Below are 25,896 nucleotides of genomic sequence, written 5' to 3'. Positions count from 1 at the left end.
ACCACATCCATGCAGGATTTCGCTCAGAGAAGTCTATGACTGAGCTTTTTTTTTTTTTTTCCCTTAAAACCGAAAGAGATGCCCAGGTTGGCACCACGGAAATAACATCAAGGCATGTTTTGAAAAAGCTATCATTTAAAATTTAATTGAGTCTCAAGCCAGCCTCACAAACAATGAGCGTACCACTGGTAAGTAGGGCGTAGTTCAGGCCCTCCTCAGTTCTCACATGCTTTGCTGCAACAGCCTTCTGACTAGTTTTGCCATACTGTGTGGCTCGGATCCCAGGCTCTGCCAACTACCACTGGCTTGGTGACTTTGGCCAAGTCATTTAACTTATCTGTGCCTCGGGTTACTCATCTGTAACAAGTATATACTACTGTATTTTCTTTACATGAGAATTAAATATGTTGATGCATGCAAAGAACTGAAGGCAATGACATGAACATAGTAAGCACCTGAAATCTTAACTGTTTTTACTGTATTATCTTCATTATCTCTACATCACGACCTGGAATCATCTTAAATACAAACCTATTTATGGCTCTCTCCTGATTTCTCTTTCCTAAATGTTTTCAATAGAGTACCATTTCTAAAGATACTTTTTTTCATTTGTTTCATTCTTCCTTTGTTTGTCTCATTTTGATTTTAGTTTAGGACTGCCATATGGGATTTGCTGGTCGGGAAATGGGGTACCAGAATCACAATCCTACTTTGAGAGTAACCACAATTGTTCAGGCTCTGTTCTCTCAGCAAACACTCTTCAAGGAACAAAAGTGGCTCCGATAAGCCCTGAATCTTAGTAGAAAGCCAGTCAAGAACGTTTAAATGGCCTAGACATTTCTAAAAGTGGGAAATCGATTCATAATTGAAAGTTATTTCAATTCCTTAATTAAAATAGAAAAACCATGCAACTGAATTTGTAATTTCTGAGATGATCGGTTGCTAATTTATTTTACCGACAGGATTTGATTGGACTCCATGGAAGAGATATCAATTCCATTAACTCATCATTTCTTGCATTTGATTAAATCATTTGATTTTGAATGTTTAATCAAAAATCAGAACGTAGTTTTGTGGAAACTAAATTATAACAGAGAACTAGCCCAGAAAGCCTTGGTAATGACAATAGAGAGATCAATGCCAACAACATATAAATGCATAGTCAAGTTATCAATGACATTTCCTCAACACGAGCCAATAAAGAAACAGTTCTAAATGTTAAAGTATAGTACTAAAATAATTAAACAGCTTATCGGAACCACAGGAAAAGGAATTAAAGGGTAGGTACTCTGGTTTGCTGAGATGGGGAGCTAATCAAAAGCCTGAGGACCATATGTTACATCTGCTTCATAATGCGATAATTCATAACTATATTTTAATATTGGATAAAATATTAACATAGCATAATAGCATCTCTACATTTGTAACACAGTACACGGTACTGAGAGAGGCAACGTTTGGATCTTGTCATGAGTAGGAGGGCTTTTCGACAGGGAAAATCCCATTCCTTTTAAGTCATTGCATAAAAGGAGTGTATGACTACTTCCGGGAACCCATCATCATTAATGTTAAAACATGGAACATAAAAGCCATGTTTATATATGGAAAGCGCTAAGGTCCGCAAATCCTAAAATTCTATTAAAGATCACCTTTTACATATTTTAAACATCATTCTTACAGTGTCTTTTGCTGATGCTCCCTCTTCTGTGCATTCTCCCACTTGCTTTGTGAAATCAATTTTCAGTGTTTATACCATAATCATTATTTAGGGAGTGTTCAATTACTTTGCTTTTGCATTTGTCTTGTTTTCTGTGCACCCATCACTAATTCTTATAAATCTTTTTCGGTACTCTCTAAAATCTCTCTCAATATGGTCAGACATATGGTCCTGTAATTTTCATATAGCTCCTCTCCTATTTTCCATCCATTTTTCTCTGGTCCATTTAATGAGAGACTTTCTTGACTTTATCCCTATTATAGATTATTTTATTTTTAGGCTTGGATTCCTACTTTCCAACCATTCTTTGGTGCTCTCTGATTATTCCTTACAAATTGCATTTCATTCTTGTTTTATAAATGCAATTTCTTCTCTTATCTCTCTAAATTGTTAAGCATAGTTCTTTTTTATTTTTCCCTGTCCCTGAATGTCTGTTTCCTCCAAGTCTCTCTCTCTCTTTTTTTTCTGTTTCTTTGCTATGGTTTCTCTCTTTCTTTCTTCAATGTCCCACGATCCTTAGCTTCCTTTCGCATTTGAAAATAAGGCTGTGCATGTGTTGGTGGTGCTGCTGGCCTTAACCATATCGCAATTGGAAGGGGACCCTATCAACTCAATGACTTAACAGAACTTAAGCATTTGCTTTAAACTTAGGTGTTATTGTCAGTTTTCATACCATTTCTATCTATGAAGAAATATATTTTTATTTTCATATTTTCTAAACAAAAATCTCTTCTTTAATGATTATGCTGGAACGATCTATATGACTTCTGCAGTATCCATAAGTAGAACAGGGTCCTCAAACTAAGAGTTCTGGGAGACTCATTGTGTCTTTTACAAATAAGATATCACAATCAGAGAAGTAAAATAACCCGCCCAAAGTCACACAGCAAGAAAGCAAAAAAAAAAAAAAAAAAAAAAAAAATCAGGGACCAATTCTCCCGACTTCCAGTCCCATGATTTGTTTTTCTCTGCACTACACTATCAAAGAAAGTCAGATACATGTCCAGGTGAAGGGAGTCCTAACTTTCTGGAATCAACATTTTCTCTTTCCTGATGTCCTGATGTGTTCTATACTTGCCTTGAGCCCAGAGGTGATAATCCTATAAAGTAAATAAACATAAGATGTTATCTCCCATAGGGCAACTTCTGTGTGTGGCTAAATGAGCCAAGATGAAGAAACACTTCAAATAAAAGACTCAGCTGGAATAACAACAAAGAGACTGCTTAGCCTGAAAGGGAGTCTGGCACATGGCCACTGTGATTCATAAACTATAATGTAATAAACTTGTATGAACAAAAATCTAATTTCCATATTCAACGCCGGTTACCTGAATGAGCCATATGAGAGGTAATTTTTGGAAACAACATTAATTCTCTGGAAACAAAATGAGCCACTTGATAGTAGCTAGAGTGTGGTAGCTAAAGGGTTTCAGATTCTCTAACCCTCTGCGTTGATATTGTTCTCTGTCTCCAAATTCTGAGAGGTATCTCTAGAAACTTCTTAGACTGAATCTTAGTCTAGTTTACCATTAAAAAAAAAAAAACACCTCTAGTTGATTAAAGTGTAATACAGGGCTGAAAATTAGACATCCGAAGCAAAAAAAAAAAAAAAAAAAAAAAAAATGACATGTGAGTCTAAAAAAGTTTTAAAGTTTTCAATACCACCAACTTAGTGTTACCTGTAGCTAAGTGTCAGTAAAATGTAGTAATGAATTTGTGGTCCTGATATTCTTAGAGGCTAGAACTAGCAGTATTTACTCTTAAAGTCTCAGACAAATGAATTCTTACCAAAATCTCAATAAAGCCCTGCAGACAAGGAATATGAAGATCTGAAATTCCTTAAATATAAATTTTTACGGAAATAGCTTAAGAGCTCTGTTAAATTGTCGTACTGTTTAAAAAATCCACTCTTCTTCCTTGGAGGAGCATTATTTATTGACACCCAGTGAGGCCAGGCTTAGTCATGTGACTTTCTTTGGCCAATGAACTGCAAGCAGTGTGGCTCACGCCACTTCCTAGCAGAAGCCTTTTAAGCCAACGCACAGCTTCACTATGTTCTCTTTCTATTGCTGTGAGTCAAAACATATCTCACATTGAAAATTCTTTTTAATGAAGAAACTGTAATGAAGACAATAACTCGTGGTGAACACAGAGACTGCACAAAAAATACATCTTTCAGTTGTAAGCCACTGAGTTCTTTGTACTGCGGTACAACCTAGCCAAAGATGACTGATACAAGAGTTAAACAAAAAGAGATTAATAAACTATGTGGCACTTTGCAGACCTCACACTGATTGCAAAATGAAAGTGTTACTATATTCTCTCATCATCCTAGGCCAACGTTTTGCAAACTTTTGATCCAATGTGTACATTACGATATGATATACATATACACGTACATCTATATGGACATGTAGATATAACTAAAAGTCACAAAACAACATTTACTCAGTATGCGTGATATACTCTGATATTTTATTTTTTTGAAAAAAAATTTTTGGAACACATTAAGTCCATTTCAAGTCCTACTAACAGGTCATAACTCATTATCCAACTCTCTACCCAGTGTCTACCTTGTTGAGAGACCCCTAAATGTGTTTTCCCATTATTTCCACACCCCCGCCCTCCACAAATTTTAATTCAATAGTTCTTGGCACTGGATTCACCATAGAATTACCAACCAAGAAGATTTTTTTTTTTAAATAAATTAACTGCTCCCCAATCTCAGAGATGGTGATTTATTTGGTGTAGGCTGAAAACCATTATTTTAACATTTGAGAATTCCTCTGTTCCCTTCTCAGAGGAAAGCAAGAGAAAGAGCCACTGTAGAACAGTGTGGCTAAGGCCTGGTGATGATGCATTCAAAATGACCCGTCCCTGGGAGAATCAGCAAGATTTTAACCTTTTGTTTTATATCCAAACTATAGGTAGCTATAGTACATTTTCAAATGAATTGTGACAAGGTATAATTATTGACTTTCATAGAAATCATTTAGACATATATATGTTTTATACTAATACGCGTGTTTTCATTCCTGAAAATCTACCATCTTAATTTGGCCTCCCAGGTAGAGAAGAGCCTGCAATTGTCTCTTATCTGGTCACACAGTTCCTATTAGGTGCCAGTGATTTCAAATGAGTGTTGCCTACTTGTAGCAATCTTGGCTGGGTTACCCATTAATCAATGGATCAATCAATTTATTAATCCAAACGATTACTCCGTACTTAATTTGTGTCAAGCACTGGTCTGGGCGACAGGGGCACAAGAAAGAATAAGAGACGCAGGATTTTCCCTGTGAAAGCTCAGTGTTAATGGAGGTGGGCGTTAGGTATATACAGAAAAGATAACTAAGATATACTATAATGAATATAATGACGGGGGTTATTATGGGTCACATACTCTACCTTATAGCTCACTTCTTAGTTTGATTCATTTTTTTTCTAGGAAACGTCTATAATTCATTTTTCTTTGTCATGATTCTCTGTTGAATGTAATACCCTAGTCTATGCATCCACTCCTCTTCCCTGTATACCTGGTCTCCAAGACCCTCATCAAAGGAACATTGCTGCTCATCAGAAATACAATGATATTTAATGGTCATACCTGTCCTGGCCATGTAAAATTATGCTCAAATCCCCACATGAACATACAGCTCCCAGAGGGGTTTGTTCACAACCTTGTAGGATGTACTCATCTTTTCTCGACACATGTCATTGACACATTTTTTAACTTCAGTGCTAGTTAAGTGGTGTTGTGATGGCCCCTTTCTCGTGGCTATCTCTGTTATTTTTGTTAAGTAGGTACTTTGAATATTTAATTCATCCTGTTTTGTTCTAGTCACTGGCATCTTTGTGATAATTATTTCTCTTGTGATATAATGATATTCATGTCACAAGAAGGTGACATTAAAGGTGGTTTAGTGAGAAGTGTTGGAAAACTTCCCTACATTTGATCTAGAAGATACTGTACATCTTTTCTTAAAATTTAAATCTCCAAAATGTTTATTGAAATTTCTGCTGAATCAGATAATATAGAAAGTGATTGGTAGATTCCATACTTTCAAACCATCAACTGTCAGCCTTCCAAAGTGATCTGAGGTTTAAAAATATACTATGAATAATACCTGAATGTCAATAAACATTAGCATCAGCCTCCATGCCTGAACGGTCTAGAATCTGAGCATATGTTTAAGATAAAATTACTTTACGGTTTATTGAATTTCAAAATAAACAAGGACATACGTCGACAGAGGCTTCTCTCTAATAATACCACTCCCAGAAGAAAGATATATGTTGGATGCTCAACACGGGTCAAGTTTATTCAAATCGTGTATCTGTTCCTAATAATAAAATAAAGCAAGTTGGTATAACTAGATGTGTTAGTATAAACTGCCTTACTGTCCTAAAAATAATTAGAAAGAAAGTCATGGTTCATTCATACATAGAAATATTTCATTCTTTATACCACGAGTAAAGTCATTTTCTAACATGGCTTGGCAAACGTTTTTTAAAATTTGAATTATAATGGCTTTTTAATTTGGACCTTCGGAGAAACTGATCATTCAAAGCGCAACCTTAGAGCGACGCAGAGCATTTTCTATGTTTGGCCTCCGCAGAGACTTTCCTTTAAGTGAATACACTGTATTCTGGAGTGAGCTTGGGCGTTTCCTCCACAGCGCACTGTGGGGTTTGGCTCAGAAGAGGCCAATGACCTGTGGAACCTTTTATGGTTTTCACTGGGCATACAAAATGGAATTGCAAATGCTGATGTCTTAGAGGTGAGGGAACACAGGGGAGATGAGGAAGCGCAGAGAGACCACCCCCCATGCACGCCTGTCACCTGAGCTTTGGGAAAGTACTACTGGGAGTGTTTTCGGTGGTTCCTTCATGCTCCAAAGCCACCTGGCTCTCCTGAGCAGGTTTCCTCCTCTGACAGTACGAGGAAGATGTGGCTCATTCCCCCACTTCACAGCCAGCAGGGCAGCCGCAGATGGAGAGACCCTTCTCCCCTGGTCGCTCTGCCACACTGCTGGACCCACGAGGTCCAGTCTCAGGCTGAAGCTATTTCCACAGACTAAAATGGTATGGCCGGGAGATAATCTGGGGGAAGTGGATGACCAAATTGAGACTTTGGAATTTAAAACAAATGTTGCAACGCTTCCCAAGAACGAGGTTGGTGACCTTGGTGGCTATAAGAGCACAGGGTCTAGACTCCTGGTTTCCACCTACTCAGTGCATACTCTGGGCTAGGTCTCTGTATCTTGGCTCCATTTTCTGCAAAGTAGGCCTAGTAACACCTTGGGTGGTTGTGAAGATCCTATGGGATATATAAAATATTTAGTAACATTCAAGTTCAAAAGAAAGGCTCTCCGAATGATAGCCATTATTGTGAGTCACATAGAGCCTAACTTGAAAATTAACAGGTGAGACTATTAAGATATAGACATGCTGATGACTTGCAACCATCCTAAAATTACAAAGACCCAAAATATAAACCTGGGCCTCATGACTCCTAGCCTACAATTTTTCCAAATTACTGATACTTCCCAAAGTTAGTTCTTCAAAGACCACTGGCAAAATTTTTACCATATCCATGAAACACCTACTCACACTATTTTCTTAGTTTCTTTCCTTAAAGTGACTCATTGTGGCTTAAAAGGAAGATTGGCAATTGCTATAGGGAGTAGAGACTGGGTCCTCAGCTTAAAAAGGTTTAAAGCAAACTGCAAAGGGTTAACTTTCTCACAGGATGATTCCATGTTGATGCCCCCCCCCCCCACCCCCACCATGGCCTCCCGACCATGGTAAGCTCATGGGCTCATCAATGCACTTTGGGAAAAGCCGTGTATCACATACGCTGTGCTGCCTCCTGGACAAAGGCTCCGAGAAGCCCACATAAGAGAAGCGGAGGGGAGAGAAGGCCTCGCTTGCCAAGACCCCAGTGAGGTTTCTCATTAACCACCATATCTCAATCTACTAGGTAGGAAAAAGGGATCTGAATGAGGTCGCAAAATCAAAGGTTAAGCCATTTTTTTTTGTAATGCCTACAGCACCTGGTCTTACCAGGTGGTCTCCCATCCAAGTACTAACCCGGCCCTATCTTGCTTAGCTTCTGAGATCAGACGGGATTAGATGTGTTCAGGGTAGCATGGCCATAGACAGATAAAGCCATTTTAACGAGTCAGAATTTACTGAAGACACTAGAAGGAAAAAAGCTCAATTGGAAAAGCCTTTCATATAGCACTCAGAATTTTTGTTTCTGAATTCCATTTATTGACATCAGAAAGTGTCCCTGCTTGGTGCCATCGGTTTTATAATCGGGTGATCTCACAACTGCAGTGCGATTGGGGAAATTTTAAGCCACCATCAACTCATTAAACTGTAATTTAAAAACTCAAAACTAAAGGCAAAGCACCAACAGCGAACATGCACAGGAGCCGTCCGCGTCAGACGCATCCCTGGGCCCAGGGCAGGGCCGACTGCTTTCGGGCGCCTTGCTATTGAAAATTTTGATTACATGGGTTTGGCTTTTTATAAAAAGCAGTGTAAAACAAAAACACAGACCAATCCCTGTGAGATCGTTTTGGTCAATCTTCAATAACAGAAGGAAGCAGATAAAACAAGTATCTAAATACTTTCTGGCAAAAGAGTCAGTATATTTTCCCATAGCCTTGTTAGCTTTGCCTTTTTTGTGTGTGTGAGGCCTAGAATTAAAACCAGTTCTCTAGAAAGAGAGTGAAAGGTTTCAAAAACTTCCAGTATAAAGTGCTGTGGTCAGTTAGGATCCAGTTTTTCCTTGGGAGAAAATCTTTAACATTGGGGTGTCAAAATTTTGTATAATGTGGCAGATTTGCACTACTCCATGACATTCCTGTTGGAAAGGATGTCCAAAGGATGCCTTTTTCTTCCTTTTTCTGTCCGGTACGCACCAAATTCCTTTCATTAGTAGGGCTCAAAAATATATGTATGAGGAAGAGATGACTAAATAACTAGATTAGGTTTTAAAAATCTATATTCATCTTAGAGACATTAAAAAATAGAGATAATTAAAAAGTCACCTATAATTCGACCACCCCAAAATAATATTATGCATAGCACTCCTTGCTTTGCACAGTAGTGCAGGATCATAAAACTGTGCAACATGAAACCATAAATGATCTTAATAATCAATAGGGAAAATTACGATTATTCAATGATTTTTTAAAAGTTTTCCATAAAGCATTAAAATCACTCTTACTGTTGGTTATAAATGTATAGGGAGATGAAAAACACAAGAAAACGAATACTTATTTAGTACACCGTAATTTAAAACACAAGAAACACTGAAAAGTAACTTTTTAGTAAAACAAACAAACAAACAAACAAACAAAAACAACTTATCGAGAGTAGTTTGAACAGCGGCTGCCTTCTTCTTGTCACGTAATTTACTATCTGGGTGAACATCTTTTCTATGCCTTGGCGAACTGTCACATTCCTTTTAAAGTTTGGATCCGCTTCCGACACATTATCCCTTGTACTTTCAATGCTGTGAAACAGCGGAGAGTTTCTTTAGTGTGAAGTAAGTCGCCTGCATGGCCCTGTCTCCCGAGAGAGCATCCGTTGCACCACAGCCCCGTCCTCATTGATAAGTTCCCTCAGTAAACCCCTCTGCTGAACATCTAGGTCTCTAGGGCGGGCGGTGGCAGTGTCCCCATTCCCAGGGGCAGCTATTTCCTCTATAACTCTATCTATATTAGATTCAAATCACGCTTCCAGCATCATCAGTTTTGCTGATCACTCTTGGCCAATTCCCTCTTCCAAGTGTCCGACTTTCACATCAGCTGATCGCTGGGAGACAAGGAGGCTACAAGACTACATACTTGTGTGAACTGAATAGACGTGTAGTGACCGATTACCAACAGGCTTTGAAAGAGGTAATGTGCCTGACCACTGAGCATGAAGTGTACCTGTTATTTACATAGTGATTCGTGGATTGAAAACCTAGCAGTGGAGTTCTTCTTTATTTTTCAGTAGTATAGTGTATCAACTAAACTTTGCACAGTGTTGTTGAGGAATTACTGATATTTAACTAAATTGTGGTAATGGAATATTTTGAAATATTGAAACGATGCATACTGAAACTGTGCAAAGTTTCTGAAATGAAAAACTATTTATTATATATTCATATCTATGCATAGATGTGTTTTAATATTGTAATTTCCCCTATGTATTTCATAATTTTCTTTTCTCATTGTACAATATTTCATGAGTATCTTTCTATACCAGTAAATTTATACCTATCACATCCCCTAAAATGCACTGCACGTTTACCACTGACTGAAGATAAACAGGGCTGTTACCGATTTAAGTGACACAATATACATAATACTCTTAGAAGTACGCCTACCAAATAGCATGGACTAAATGTTAATAATTATTATTGATGAGAATAACTTAGTTGATTTCCTAAGGAGTACTGAGTACTTTCTGCATTTCCAGAAGTTCACCCACGGGGGAAGTTTTAATGGTTCCTAATTTTCAGTACAACATTATGATGGATATTCTTCTACATAGATCACTGCATGCTTGCAATGACTGTTTTAAAATATTACCACAATCTTAGTTACTCATACTCAGAACAAGGCTCTTACATCATGAGTCCTCCTAAGTAGGAAAATATAGGAGCAACAGCTAGCTTGGGGGAGGAGAGAAGGACTCTAAATTTTTCAGTTGAGATGCTTGTGAGTGGGGCAGCCTGATAGAATTACACAATAGGTAACAATAAACACACACCTTGAGTTTGTAAGAGATGTAGACTCTTGGTGGTTGTCAGTACATAGGTGGGAAATAAAGTCGTGAAATGTGAGACCCACCCAGGAAGAGCCAAAGGGAAGAGACTAAGGGAGAGGACCCAATCAAAACTCAGAATTTAAAAATGATAAGCATTAAAAATAATAGTAACAATATAACAACATTCATTGAGTACTTACTATGGGCCAGGTAGTCTATTAAGCACTTTACATCTCTATTAATGCCTAAATAACCATATTTATGAGAACATTATTATTATTATAGCCTTTTTATAGATTAGTAAATTGAAACTTACAAAAGTTAAATAACTAGTCTACAGCCACTTACTAAAACATACATACATTATGTTTCCAGGATCTACAGTCTTAGCATTTTGTATTCATTATCATTATTGTGTAACAAATCACCCCCAAACTGAGAAGCTTAAACGATTATTTATAATCTCACAATATCTGTGTGCCAAGAAGTCGGGCAAGGTTCAGGTTGCCTTTGGCACAACGGTCTCTGATGAAATTATACTCAAACATTGCTAGGGCTGTAGTCTCATTTGAAGGACAGCGCGGCAGAGCTATTGCAGGCCTTGGTCCCTTGCCACAGGGAGCTGGCTTCTGTAGGGTGAGTGATCCAAGAGACTGAGAGTGAATGAGTGCCCAAGATGGAAGCCATAATCTTTTGGTTACCTAACTGTAGAAGTGACATCCCATTGTTTCTGCTGTATTCCATTTGTTAGAAGCAAGCCGCTGAGTCTAGCCCACACTCAAGGAGAAGGGAACATATAAGGATATAACTACCAGGCATCAAGGATCACAGGAGCATCTGAGAGGTGCTGTCACACCGTTCTGCATCTGTCCCATTAGGCTAACTAGACAGACTAAGGAATGAAGGAGTGAGTGCTTGCACTTTACTGAGCATACTCTATAATCCAGGTTATCATTTTCGTTCTTTGTTCTGCTAGGAGGAGAGTGTTTAATCTGGAGAATGTAATGAGAAAACTCACTGAGTTAATAGTTGAGAGGCTGGAAAGACACTAAAAGTTTCAGAACATTAAGGAGAAACTCAACAGAGGCCAGCAAATATGAAGGAAGATGTATGATGACTTGAGGCTCAGCTTAAATGAGAGTGAACCACAGTGGCCTTGACCCACACATGCAGGACTTCACATAAGCATGGAGGACAAGGCCTTGGTGGGCACTGCCCTTAAGCACGAGAGGAGATCACTGGAATTCACGCACATTCTCGAGATTCTGAACATTGGGAGGGCTGCCCTTCCTGATGTGAGGGCTATTGTAGGTTCTTCCTGGATTAAAGTTCTGACAAGGACTTCGTTCCTTCTTTTTGTTTGTTTGTTTTTATTCATATTGAAATCTTTGTTTATTTCCTGTAAATTAACAGCCTTTTGTAATACCTTTCATAATAAAAATATGCTTGAAAATCTAAATATAAAACCAAACGGGACTTTGCAAATGTTTGGAAGATGGCAGCCAAATACTCCATGTCATGCTACTTTAGTGTTCTTGAAAGTTAGTTTCTACCAGCTCAAGAACTCTGATATGAGTTATCGCGATTTGTTTGCCAGGAAGCCAGTTTTAGTTGTGTCCTTTTCTTTTGGAAAACCAGAGATGATTTCGACTGTGTTTCTATTATAGTGGAGCCAGAGCAGTTGATCTTCGCTATATCCAGATGGTTTGCATTGCTTAGGCTGATTCCTGTTAAACTGTTTAATGTTGTTAATAATCCTTTTAGTATATTTAAATTTGTGGGCAGGGTAAAGGGGGGAAGAACTGAGACAGATTGGAAGTCACAGCTCCTGCTGGACTTCTGTTGATTTGTTAAATCCAAATGTGGTCCCTAGTGCTTGTTCCAATTTTGTTGAACTCAGAGTAACCTCTCCCTTTAAGCTCTGACACTCAATCATAATGATTCACTAATAGGGACAATCAGGGAGAGTGGACCTGTTTTGGAAATGTATGCCTTTATTATGAAATGCATACTTCACAGAAATACATTTAACTATATAGTCTTTGTTCTGTAGATGAAAAAGCATATGGTGACAGAAAGAATATCAACTGCAGGATTAGCATCCACATTCCATGAATCCCAAGCCTGTCGATTTTCATTCTTAAATATTTCCGGCCCATCTCAGAAGGCATAGCCCTACCTGACGTCCCAACTAGACCCTAAGAAGGCCTCCCCACTGGTTGGTCTCTTTACTTTCAACCTCATCCCTATAAAGAGAATAAAAATAATACTTAGCAAATATTGACAGATTACTCTTGCAGTAGGCACAGTACTATATGCTGATCATGATCTCATTTTGATCTTCATAATAAGGTGAGAAGGTAAGCTCTATTGCTATCCACATCTTACAGATGAGCAAACTAAGACTTAGAGACGTTAAGCAACTTACTCAAATAAAAAAGTCAGATCTATTCTTCCCGTTCAACTAGAATGAGAATGCAAATCATGCTACTTTGTTGATTAAATCCTTACTGGCTCCTTGGAACAAATGAAATGAAACACAAATTCCTTTGAGTGGCAAGTAAATACTATGATCACAGTTAAATACTGAGCACTGTCTGCATTTCTGGAATTTCGCCCACATGGCTACAAATCCTGACCACAATCCTACAAGATATGCGTGCTTTTCACTGTGATAGATGAAGTGAAATCTGGAAGGAGATTTCCAGGGTCACAAAACAATTACTACTCAGTAGCTGCAGGACTCGAATCAGGTCTGTTTAACTCCTGTATGCTCCCCCCACTCATCTGCCTTTCTCATCGCCTAGCCAGCCTCCACCAACCTCTATGACTTCATCTTCTCTTCAGTTTCTTCCCCTCTTTCCTACTCCTATACTCATGTAACTCTGGAACAAGGCGATTTCTGAAACATGCTCTCTCCTTCCTCAGAATTTTTCTTTTCTTATTCACCTAGCAAGTTTCTATATATCATTTAAGGTTCAGCTTAATCAAACCTCTTCCCATGAACCTTTTTTTTTTTTTAGCTTCCTCCCTCCACTATCTCCTTGCTAGAAGATTGTATCTTCTTTATTTTCTATGATATTTTATAAACAATGATGAGGAGGCTGCCGCCTTATTTTATTGTAAATGTTTATAATTGATAGTGATAAGGAATCATATATTGATTCATTTTGGGCAACTAATTACTCCCGAATGCCTACTGATGTGTCTTATATTTACCTGTTTTCCTGGCTCTTAGCATAGTGTTGACACTTCAATGCTAACAACAACAACAACAAAATGGCTGCATAAATGAATGACTAAATAAATGGAGGCTTCACTGAGGAACATGCAGGAACTGAATCAATAGCAGTCATTTCCGATTCAGACTAGAAAGCTTCTGAAATATGGTTTGCCATGATTCACGTGCCTCCTCCTTTCATGAGCGAGGCTTCCTTGCTCTAAACACCATGTTTTAAAAGATGCCAAGGAACCCTTCTAACTCCTGACAAGTTGCAAATACAAAGGAAACTTGTTAGGTAGTTCCAACAGTGACCTTCTCATCCTGGGTTCTCTAGCTCTCTCGCCCACCCTGTGTCAGCCAGCAACAAACTACGAACAACACACAGGCATGTCTAGCAGGCAGGATGAGGGAAGGAGAGGGATGACTGCTAAGTTCTCAGTGTTTCCTTTTCAGAGACTGTTTCACTATGAAGCGATGAGGTTGAGCTCAGCTTCACCGCTAGGCCCTGAGGACCAAGAATTTCATTTCTGGCCACTCTAATCTGGCGGTGGCATGCTTCTCTCTTGCCTGTTCCCCAGACACCCGATCTCTCCCCCTAAGCTGCCCAGTATTCCTTAGTTCTCTGCAGCACTGTCCCTGCCACTGTTTGCCCTGGTCAGACCTGCTCTGCCCCCACCAGCAGGGCTGGAAATACAGACTGCAGCTGGGCACTTTCAGGATTCACCGAGGCCAGGGATGGGAAAAGGCTGCTTGTGCTTTTTCTCATTGCTGTGCCTCTGATCACACATACTGTCCATGCCTAAGGCTGGCTGTGGGGTGTGAGTGTGCGTGTGTGCGTGCGTGTGTGTGTAGGGGGGGTGGGGGGAGGGGCGTGCCATGAGGCAATATTTGAGATCTGACCTATTTGCGATGTGAACGATCCAGCCAACAAGACTCACTATTTTTTCAGGCCACACCATATATATTTACACACACACACACACACACACACACACACACACACACACACACACTGCTATTGCTTCTGGCTCAATTTTAATAATAATAGGTATTATTTATAGAACCCATTTGTGTCAGACACAGTGCTAAATGCTCTGAAGGGATTATCTCATTTAATCTTTACAATCACCTTCTGAAACAGATTTTATCACTACTTTTTTTACACAGAGAGAACCCAAGACTTGGCAGAGGTAAGAAACACATCTCGCACGGCACAGCAGGGGAGCTGGATCTGCACGGGGCTGGGCCCCCCCACTCCTTAGCGAGATGCGGGGCTCTGGCCCTTGGCCTGCAGGCTGGCGTCTACAGGAAAACCATGCTCCAGAATTGTTCTTTGGTTTAGCGGATGCCCTTTCACCCACATTTCACTGACTTTCCCTGGATGCGTACAGACCTGAGGGGTGCACGTGCGCCCCTTAGGAACCTGCGAGGAGGATGAGGCCGTGAGCTGAGCCGTAATCGCCACGAGGGAGTTCTCTCTGCTGCACCTGTCCTTTATCTACAAATTCTTGTCTGTCCTAAAGGCGCTGAAGCATGAGAAACACAGAGACAGAATATAGAGCTGAAATACCGACAGAACAATGGCATAATTAGTTTGTCCAAAGGAACCCAAGCCAACTGCAATTTGGCTTGATTATGCATGGGATTAAAATTTGTCTCTGCCAATCACATTGGCATCAGCAAAAAAAAAAAAAAAAACAGGAACCCAGACCACAACTGGCCAGTGAATTGGACCCTGGCAATTTATATAATTATTTGCTATGTGTTATATATGAAAATGATGCTAGTCCATTATTGTCAGCCGGACATAAACATTAATATTTATTAATTCAGCAGACATTAATTGAATGCCTACTGTGCGATAGGTACTGGGTCAGGCTCTACGTAAAACACCAAGATGAAAAGCTATGATCTTTTGCCCTCCTCTAGGAGCTTGTTATCAAGAAGAGGGGTGATAAAATCAGGTGATTAAGGGAGGTGGGGGTTAAAGCTGTGTGGAGTATCAGGTACTCTTGAGTTTGAAAGATTAGGGTCATGCCATTTTGAGGTGACCTGGAAAAACTTCAAGAAGGAGGGAGCATTTTCCATCAAAAGGCAGAAATGTTGGAGGAAGGTAGTCTCAAAAAAAAGAGAATTTACATTAATATTTAACAAGCTGCACCAACTAGACTAGGCAAACTGAGTGTGGGCAAATTAGATAAACTTAGATAAACTGCTTCACCTTTAGAGTAACTTCAAACATTAATGTAATCTTTTTATGTGTTTTAATGACTGTCCAGTCCTAAAATATTAGCTCTCACTAATGCACAGAAGTTAATTCAGTTCGCACATTTCACAAGTATGCGAGTCCCACTCACAGGCCAGGCACTGTCCTTGTCATTATGAATACAGAGATGAGGCAAGTCCCCTTACAGAGTTTGCAGCCTACTGAGGGAAAAGAAATTAAATGGAGTAGATAAATTAGAAATATATAATTATGACTTGAGGGAAAAGAAAAGAGCAGGGTCCTGTGAAAGAGAATAATGGAAAGAGACACAATTACATCGGCAGTGGGGAGGGTGAGGGAGGAAGGCTCAGAGCAAGTGACACCTGGGGCCAGATCTGAAGGGCGAGTAGGGTCAGGCTGCGGAAGAGTTTCCAGGTGTGGCGAACAAGTGTGCAGAAGCCGGGGGTGGAAAACAGCTGGACATAGCAGCAGGACTGATGACCCTGGCTGGAGCACTCTGGGCGGGAGGATGAACTGGATGAGAGAACTTGGAGAGATGAGAAGGTCAAAATCTCATGGACACTTACAGGCTCTTTTCTGCTAGTAGCTGTAAATCTGCCCTTGAGAGTAGCAGTGTAGGAGGTAGGACTGAGGGAACGCAAAGCATCCAGGCACAGGGGTAAAGAGCCCTGATGCTGGAGTCAGCTGGACCTGGCACGAAATCCCAGGTTCACCTCGAAGGAGCTCCGACCCAGCCTCCCCACACCCCACCTTAGTCACCTGCTAAAATGGAAGCAACCCCAACCTCGCGAGCCAGTTGTTCGGATTAACAGAGATAATGTATTTGAAGGCCAGTGAAGGCCTAAAATACAGTAATCGATTTAAAAATGAATTATGATTATTACCAAGTAACATCTTGTGTATCTAAAATTCTTTCCATTACTTCTTTTTAAAGATGAAACCAAAGTCACATGTATTAGTTCAAAAGGAAAACTATTCATTATATTACCAAGAGAGATAAATAATTAAAGAGCCTAGTTTGAGGGTATCAGTTTTTGATGAAAAAGAAATAAATATACACCCAAGCACACATGTACATACATACCAGTTTTCTCTCTGAAAACATTGTTTTAGGTTTGCTTCATTATCTTTAACTGGGCTCAGGCTAAACTAATATATTTACACTGCCAAAAGAGCATACCTTTTTCATGTAATCACGAATGCATTTTATAAGGACTATAACCCAAAAGGCTTATATTCCAGAGGAAATGGAAATGGAAGGAGGAAAATGGAAATGGAAGCGACTACATAGGTGAGTCTGTTTGCTTTCTGCAGAATTGTTAGTCTTGATGATAAAACTAACTTATTTATAACTGACTTAGTCAAAGGAGAATGACTGAAACTAATCAGAATACTGAATTGAAGAGAAAAATAGTCCAGTGTCCAACCATTTGTTTGGATATTTCCCCTTCCACAGTATTGTTTATTACTATGATTTAATATCATGAAGATCTAGTTTGCTATAGCCATTATCTGCCTTAAAAATATGACACACATCACCAAATAATAAACCTACTGGCTATTCAAAAAAAAAGTTGCGTTAACGTAGTATTATTATTTAATCTGAGACTTTCAGGTGAAAATGCATTTACCATAGAAGGTTAATTCGTTCTACTTCTAATGACTCTTACAACTCTACAGGAAGCTGTTTCCACGCAGCTTCTCACTTAAACATCAGTTACCACAATCTTATAGAAAGAAATCAGGGTTCTTACATGATCAGGGGCCATCCACCAAACGAAAGTTTCTGGTTGATTTTCAAAATATTTCCCCTAATTAAATAGTAGCTATTTTTTCTCAAAAGAAGGTAAAGCTTTTAACAACTGGGGAAAATAGAAGGAAAAAATCCCAAACCCTATTACTTTGTGCTAAGTTGTGTTAATGGAATTACAGACTTGAAGAAACAAAAAGAAGGGTTTTTGAAGTGAAGGTCTCCTAATAACTAAGTAATCTGCAATCGGGTTGGACTACGGGTTCCCATAGGGGCCACCATATTAACCCCCTGCAGTAGAAAAGTGTGGATCTTTAGAGCATGCTGGCACAAGAGTGCCAGGCCAGGAGCTGGGGAAGACTAATCCACTCCTATTTTGACACAGACATAGAGGACCCAAAAAAGCCACCATTCTCCTAATGTTTCCAAGAAACAACTTAAATGTTCAAGGACTTGGTGACAACAGTGACCTTTAAAAATCTTGAGCTCTTGAAGCAGACGAGGAAGATAATTCTTACCAAATCTTTTTGCACTAAAGCATACTGCATAATTCAGTAGTCTACGCACCAAGTTACAAGCAATGAGACTCACCTCTAATTAGGTATCAGGTGGGCACCTTGCCATTAGGGAATGCAATTAGGTTAATACATTTCTTATCCCTGTTTGCAAAATATCTGTGATGGAAGAAATAACTGTCTTGGTTCCTTGGAGCAGGAAGGAAGAAAATGAATATCTTGTCCTTTCTTTACCTTCTATAGAAGGGTTTTATTTGGATCTTCACCTGCAGCTATAAATACTAGACACAGCGTAACACATAGTAGGTGTTTTTGATTGTATAAATGCACTTAACTTTGCTAAATAATAAAAGAATATGATAACATCATCCTCTGTTGAAATATTAATATTGAATTCTCTCTATAATTCCAAACTCATATGCTACAGACAACTGCTCAATCTTCCAAAGATTCTTATAGTATAGCAAGAGTTTTAGAGGGTAATTACTCCCCACTCCCAAGCAAGATCAGCCTTCCTGTCACCAGTAGTGTTTGAGATATTTGAAGCTTTACCTTTGATGAATACATGACATGTCAAGTTCTATGGGTCTACAGATTCATCACTCTCTAAATTTATAGGGATGTATGCAGTGTGATTTGATAAATTGTTTTGTTTTGCCTTTCATCACTCACACGATATTGAAAGGACGCTCCCTGTATATCTTAAGCATCATCTATCAAAAATAAGGCTTTGGGGAGAACAAATACAATGCAGTAAAAACTTGTCGAACTGATAACTATATAATATGAACGTGTCACCTCTGAATATGAAGGACCACTGTATGAGGCTCATATTTTATTTTATTTTTTTTAGCAAGTTTACATATCTGTTTCCCAGTGGCTTAAACTGCATTTTGGTTCAAATGTTTGCAATGCTTCCCAAGCATCTTTGGGAGAAAGAGAGCTATAAATTAAAATGATTATTAATCTTACTAAATCTTTTCCCTTTTACTGGCATTTGCCTAGAAGATCGTGCTTCCTCATGATGGATTGGTTTGGCAACTTACTTGACATACGAGTACATGAAATAGGAAGTTGCAGCTTGATACTCAGCTTCGCTTTGTTTCATTTTTAAAGGGAAAAACCTCTATTAAGTTGACAAGCAAATTGACCAAAGGAATGGTTAAAAAGCGAATCCTGGGACTTTATAATTGCTGGACTTGGCAATTAAAATCAAGGTGGGAATGATAATTATTGCATTTATTAATTAAAATTCTATTTACACTGCATCATGAAAATGACAAGTTTCCTCTAATTAATAAAATGTTCTCTATCCAAGGCCACTAATGACTATGAGTGCATGAAAATATGTTTGAATCTAAGAAGAAAATTGCTTTATAGGTTACAGTGCCTAAATTTCTTATCAGAGACATGAGACATAACAGTCAATAGCTCTGTTAAACAGATTCCATGGTTAAAATGTTCATCTCTTTTTAGACCTAGGTGTTCTTCAACATAACAGACAATGGAAAACCTACCTTGCCAATATTTAGTGCTCAGATGAATGAGCAACTGGAGAAAATAAATGAAAACAACAGGAAGACTTCAAATGTGCCCTTCTGATAAGAAATGTTTCGAAGACTGATAATTTCCAAGGCTCTTGATCGCATGAGGCAAATGGGAAAGAATTAGGGATATCTTAGTGATACGCAAAGATGTCTAAGGCATGAGGTTAAGTGAAAGATTTAAGTTGTAGAATAATAACTTGAATACCATCCAATTTATATAAATGCCCCCTCCTCTTATGTGTGTGTGTGTGTGTATATGTGTGTGTGTGCACATGTGTGTGTATATATACTTACATTTGTGTATATATATTATATTATATTATGTTATATTATATTATGTATATTATATATATATATATATGCAAAAATATACATCCTGAGAGGCTTTAAAACAAACTCCCAATAGAGCTTGGGACGGAGATTTGGAGGGAGTATAAAGAGAGTACAAGATGAAAGGTCTTGTTACGTTTTTACTCTGGACACTCCTGTATCAGTTACATTTTTTTATACCGAGATATACGCTCATATTTCTTCTATAATTGTTATTTCAAAGAAAACATAGCTTTATAAAAACTTGTGATGAATTACTTTGTTCACAATCGTTCACAGAATTTCAAAGCAGGCAAAGACATCTTTCCATTTCACTGAGTTTACGCTTTGCAAACTCCACTCTGAAGCCTCAGGGTTTTCTAGTGTCCCCTTGCGGGGGAGCGAATGAAGGCTGCAGCTGGTGGGCTTCCGACACTAACACATCCCCCCACGCATCTCCTGGCCAGCTCTGGCCTACAGCTTTGCCTTTCTCTGCTTTACGAATTAGAATGAAATGTAAGATTCTGTGTGAGCAGTTTCGGGATGTAAAAATGTTTAAGGGCTGTTCCAACTCCATTTTGAATTTGTCCCCGCCGTGACAATGTGATTTGCCGAGGCCACACTCCAGCAGCAGAGCCCAGAGGACAGTAGGTCCCTCGCTTTTCCTGGTGCCCTGTACCACATGGCCCCTCCATAACCCCGGGGTCCCCCTGTTTCATATGCATGTCACACATTCCCTAACTTGGAAATAGAAAGCAGCCAGCAGTAGAGGCAAAGCGATGAGCACACCTCAGTCTATGCCAGACTTTGAGTTCATTTCTACTTAAATGTTTATATTTATCTTTTAATACCATGCATAAGTGAAATCACTTAAAATCTCCTAGCTTCCTTAAGAAGGATAACTTTAGTAGGAGATAATCTGAGTAAGTATTCCGATAGAAAAAAGGTTGGTTTCCACTATTTCTCTCAAGATAAAAAAAATTGCCAAACTAATTAATGACAGTTATTAGAGTCAGTAAAATATAACACTGAACTCCCTAAGTACAAAATAGCTTAAACGATTCCCCTCCCCCACCCAATTAAGAGCTGACCCACAAGATCTAAGAGGACGAAGCTCAAAGGAGGCAGAAGGGCCACTCATTCTGCGGGAACCGAACCGCAGTGGCACATCCTCCCAAGAAAACAGTTCCCTGCCACTCGTACCCGCCCAGGTGACTGCAGACAGAGCACAGACCCAGAGAGGGCGAAGAGCAAACACCCCACCGGGTTATTAGGCATCGTCACACAACTACAGCCTGTCATAGACAACCAGACCCCCGAATGGGTCTTTTCTCATTCCTCCCACTGACAAGGACTTCCCCTCCCTGGATGCATAGAATTTTTTTTATATACATTCTGTGAGCATCGCTCATTTTAGCTTTGAATCACACAGTGCCCAGTGCTCTGGCTTAATTATTAACTTGCATGGGATATATCTCCCCATCCAGGTCGTAAGCACAGGAGAGCAGAGTTGTACCTTCTGGGGTATTTTGTTAGGCCAGTGAAATGATCAACTGCCCACTATGTGCCAAACACTGTTAAATACTAGAGATATAGGTGTGTGATGGTTAGTTCCATGCATTGACTTGGCTAAGCTATAGAACCAAGTTACTGGATCAAACACTAATCTAGATGTCACTGAGAAGGTATTTTGTAGATGATCACCATCAATAACGGTATGAGCCTTGTCCAATAGGTTGAAAGGCCTTGAAAGCAAAACCAAATTTGCTTTTAAGGCCTTTCAACCTATTGGACAAGGAGTCACCAGCCTGCCATCCTGCCCCGCAGGTTTTAGATTAGACAGCTCCCGTAACTCTGTGAGCTAATTTTTAAAAATAAATCATTTACGTATACACACACATGCATACATATTATATACATCACGTATATACATGTCATATACATATCACATATACATATCCTATATGCGTTGTGTGTGTGTGTGTATCCTACTGGTTCAACTTCTCCGGAGAACCTGGACTAATATAAGAGCTGAACAAGATTCAAAGTTCTGTTATTATGAAATTTACATTCTTCTAGGGGAAAACTAATCACTAATCAAAAGGAATATAGTGAGTGACAAGGCTTTGTAGAAAACAAGGCAAGACAAATAGGACTGCAAGTGGCAGAGAGCTACATTTAGACGGGGTGGTGTGGGAAGTTTTCTCTGAAGTGGTGACATTTAAGCTGAAACAGGAGTAGATATTCTCATTACTTTTGAGCTTATTCCATAGCGCTTGCATAAAGTTCTTTGCATAGTATGCTATCTATTATTTTGAATAAATAATGAGCAGATTACTAACTTTATAAAAGATTGACCATTCTAATTTTAGGCAACTAAGAAAAAAGCTGAGTTCAAGACCTTAATGGGAAGGAAGTCTTTTCTCCAAGCTGCAATTATATCGACTTAGAGCTGGAGGCTCTTGTTTCTGACTTGATTAATGAATGCAGGTGACTGATTAAGTTGTTCTGGGTATGCAATTCCTTTTACCTGCACTAATTTGAAAACAATATAGATGTAACACAGTTGGTAGATAAAGTACAAAGCAGAACTAATATCCCTTTCTGACCCTATTCTGCTGCTTCTTACCTCCTTCTCCTCCTCCTTACCTTTAAAGCACATAAACACTCACTCACCCTAAACCCACAAGACTTGACGGGTTATTTATCAGGGAGAAAAGATCCTGTATTTCATCTTCCTTATTTATGATTCCTACTATCTGGCCAATTATGTTTACTATGTTATGAGAGAAAGAGAGAGAGAGAGAGAGAGAGAGAGAGAGAGAGAGAGAGAGAGAGAGAGAGAGTGTCTCAGAGAGATACAGAGAGAGAGTAGGGAGCAGACCATAGAGAAAAAGTTGAGATTCTCCCAAACCTTAACCCAGAGGTATTCTTATAGCCAAGAGCTGTAACTCAGTTTCGTGAGGAGAGCCCTGGGCCAGACAACCAGTTCAGGTGGGGCGGCGAGACCCAGACCACCCTCTCGGGGAAGACCTTGGGTTTCCTGGCTCCTGAATGTTGGCACGTGAGGTGTACAGCTGATGAGCCCCTTCCGCTTGTTCTTCGCCAATTTCTTGGATTGCCTGATTCCAAGTGATATGTAAAAGCTGGTGTTTAACCTTTCTTACAAAAATATTCATTCTCTTCAGCTGGGTCTCACGAGAGTCAAATACGAGCAGAGAAGTCATGCTCAAGGCTAAAGGAGAGAGTAAAAAAAGCAAAAGAGGTACAATGACACAATTACGACATCCATTTCAGAAGCAATACGTAAGAAAACCCGACTCAGTCTCTCTGGGGCGAGGCTCTGTCCCTACCCTCTGCCAGCTCAAGACCTAGGAGCCCAGACAAAATAAAACATTCCAGAACAGGACATTTGGAATGATGGAGAATGGAGCAGCATACAGGGCTGGCTCCTTTAAAGGTTCAAAAAGTTTTCAGTAGAGAATTCATGTTTTGAAACAATGATTCCACTCGTTGGGAGGAGTTAAGGAAGTGAGTTAAGACCCTGTTGTCTGTCCCTTGGTAGGTTGTCACTCTGAGGCCTCTTTCCTCCCTGTCTTGAGCTGTGATTCAAAGAGCATGAGGAGAGGCTAATGCTTCCGAGCAGAGAAGGCGCTTCTGGAACGTTCGAGCAGGCACTTGGAGGCACGCCGGAGAGGCGAGCTGAACGGGGAGTGTGTGAAGAGGTCAGAGGCGGAGCCTATGCTCTGAGAAACACAATATTTTGCCCAACAGGTTTTCGTTTGTTTGCTTGTTTTTTTTGTTTTTTTGTTTTTTTGTTTTTAGCAAAGAAGAGGGGAAAGGGAAAGGCTGTGATAAGTAGTGAAACACTTGTTAAGAGTCAAGGATAACAGATTTTTAGAACCAAAATGGACCACAGAAATAAGTTAGTTTCTCGCCTTCATTATTTCAACAACGAACTTGAAGCCAAAAGAGAAACACATCCCACCGGAAGAAATTCCACCTTTCTTCTGCCATAAGTAGGTATTCTTTCCTCTCGGTGGGGGCCACCTAAGCCTATCAATAGGTTCTTGACAGGATACCATCTTTACAGACCTCTTCCTAGGCCCTAGTTTCACTAATATTATACCAAGAGGCAATTTAGAAATGAAGTTCTGGTTTTCTGTGCTTCACGTGCCAGTCTCCTAGTCACACGGATTCAAGCTATGTGCATAATAACAGCAGTGCGTGCCAATGGTAGGGATTTGCATAGCTCAAGGAAAGATATTAGGCTTTCCTCTGCGAACCTGACACTTCTGATGGTCCACTATGTGCAGGGCATTCTACGCACGGCTGCGAGCCCTTTCTCTGCCACACACTCACATGCACGCACGCACACACACACACATGCACACACGCACCTTGAACGCTCAAGCTGCCCACCCAGCCTCTCAGCTGCTGCAGTCTCAGAGTTTCTCCGTGTTTTGTGGGCGTTGGTGTCCCAGACAGGTGTTGGGGCTATGCTGTAGCGATTTTCCTTCATCTCGCTTTTAGATGAATCTTCCTGGGCAATACTATTCTGCATAATGTTTACTCGGTTTTTCTAATCCCAGCTCTTGATCAAATTCCTCCTGGCCTTCAACTCTGCGCAGGAAGTGGACTGCCCTTGCCATGTCCCTGTCTGAACTTGATTTCATATGGCTTCCCGCCTCCTACACCGTCTCTGGCTTCCTTCCATTGATGACTTTCCACGTGAATGAGACAATACGCTTAGGCCAGTGGCTTGTGTCCCCTTGACCCCGTCTTGGTCCCCCTTCTGCCTGTTATGCTGGCACTATAGCCACTTCCTGGGAACGAGTGTGGAATTTCTGCAGTTCTTGCCATTGTAAGTCGAGTGTGGGAGGCAAGGCAGAAAGCATAACTCAAACAAAACAGGCTTTTGAACAGAATTATGACCTGCAGGTAATTCACGACTCTATTAATTGTTTATTCTTTCCTGCTCTGGGTGAGATATTAGCCACCATTGAGTCTTTAACCATAATAAACGGGCAGACAAGGTGACAGTGAAAACAGGTCCTTGATTAAAAATCCATGCCCTGAAAACCTACAAATTAGATAATCGGGGTAGATGAAATCGAGTCTCCCAGTAAACATCCCACTGCCACGGAACTCCGGGAAAATAAACAGCCCCAGGTCTAAGGATTTGAGATAAGAGATGTTTGGAAAGGTACAAAAATATGCTTTAAAATGACGAGGGTATCTGATATCACCTGAAGCCTTAAAAAGGACAGAAGCTCTGTGGTCCTGAAGGATCCCAGCCCGGAGCTGAGGGCTGCTTACTGCTCCTTCCCTCCCTCGGCCCCTGCAGAACCCAGCGAGATTTTAGCACCTTGTTGACAGAACCAAGAAGTGAATGATCGACATTAATGGGATTTTTAATCTTCAACCTAATTAACTTTGTTAAAATTAAGGCTTACTAGGAAGAATCAGCACAAAGAAATTAATTAAAGCCACGGAATTTTTGCTGGATTTAACAGCTGAGTTCTGACTCTATAACGTGCACGGAGGTAGCTATTTCAAACTCGTTTCCACTTTTCTCTGGCACACTCTGATGTCTCCAAAGCCGAGCATGCCCACCTGTGTCACCGGCACGGCCACACTGCACTGCGGAGAGGTTTCCTTGTCCGTCGGCACCACACACCTTCGACCCTGTGGGACCCAGGCTGCCCGGAGCCTGGCAAGGTGTCTGGTGTGTGACAAGTGTTTGATACATGTTTGCGGAAAGAATCAATGTGTGAACGAGTAAGTAATTGTGACTTTAAATGATTGGTGGTACTAAGTGACGGCACTGTGTTCCAGC

At 39.9% G+C, this 25,896-nt stretch overlaps 1 protein-coding gene and 1 pseudogene across 3 annotated transcripts in view; both read right to left on the bottom strand.

Moving 5' to 3' along the window:
• LOC107514800 (cytochrome P450 7B1) overlaps positions 1-25,896 on the bottom strand; it is a 147,691-nt gene that overhangs the window by 33,119 nt on the left and 88,676 nt on the right. The window contains exon 1 of one of the 3 annotated variants that reach the window (XM_016152876.2): positions 23,091-23,837. The exons of the other annotated variants lie outside the window; for them this stretch is intronic. Within the exon in view, the coding sequence (XP_016008362.1) occupies positions 23,091-23,284 (194 nt within the window). The 5' untranslated portion in view covers positions 23,285-23,837. Of the gene's footprint in view, positions 1-23,090; positions 23,838-25,896 lie in introns of those variants that run through there. 3 annotated transcript variants of the gene reach the window in all.
• Positions 7,759-7,877, bottom strand: LOC118612087 (annotated as a pseudogene).

The sequence above is a fragment of the Rousettus aegyptiacus genome, unplaced genomic scaffold (assembly GCF_014176215.1).
Source record: "Rousettus aegyptiacus isolate mRouAeg1 unplaced genomic scaffold, mRouAeg1.p scaffold_m13_p_15, whole genome shotgun sequence".
Lineage (NCBI taxonomy): Eukaryota > Metazoa > Chordata > Mammalia > Chiroptera > Pteropodidae > Rousettus > Rousettus aegyptiacus.
Note: the sequence above shows the minus strand (reverse complement) of the source record. Positions and strands in the feature narration are given on the sequence as shown.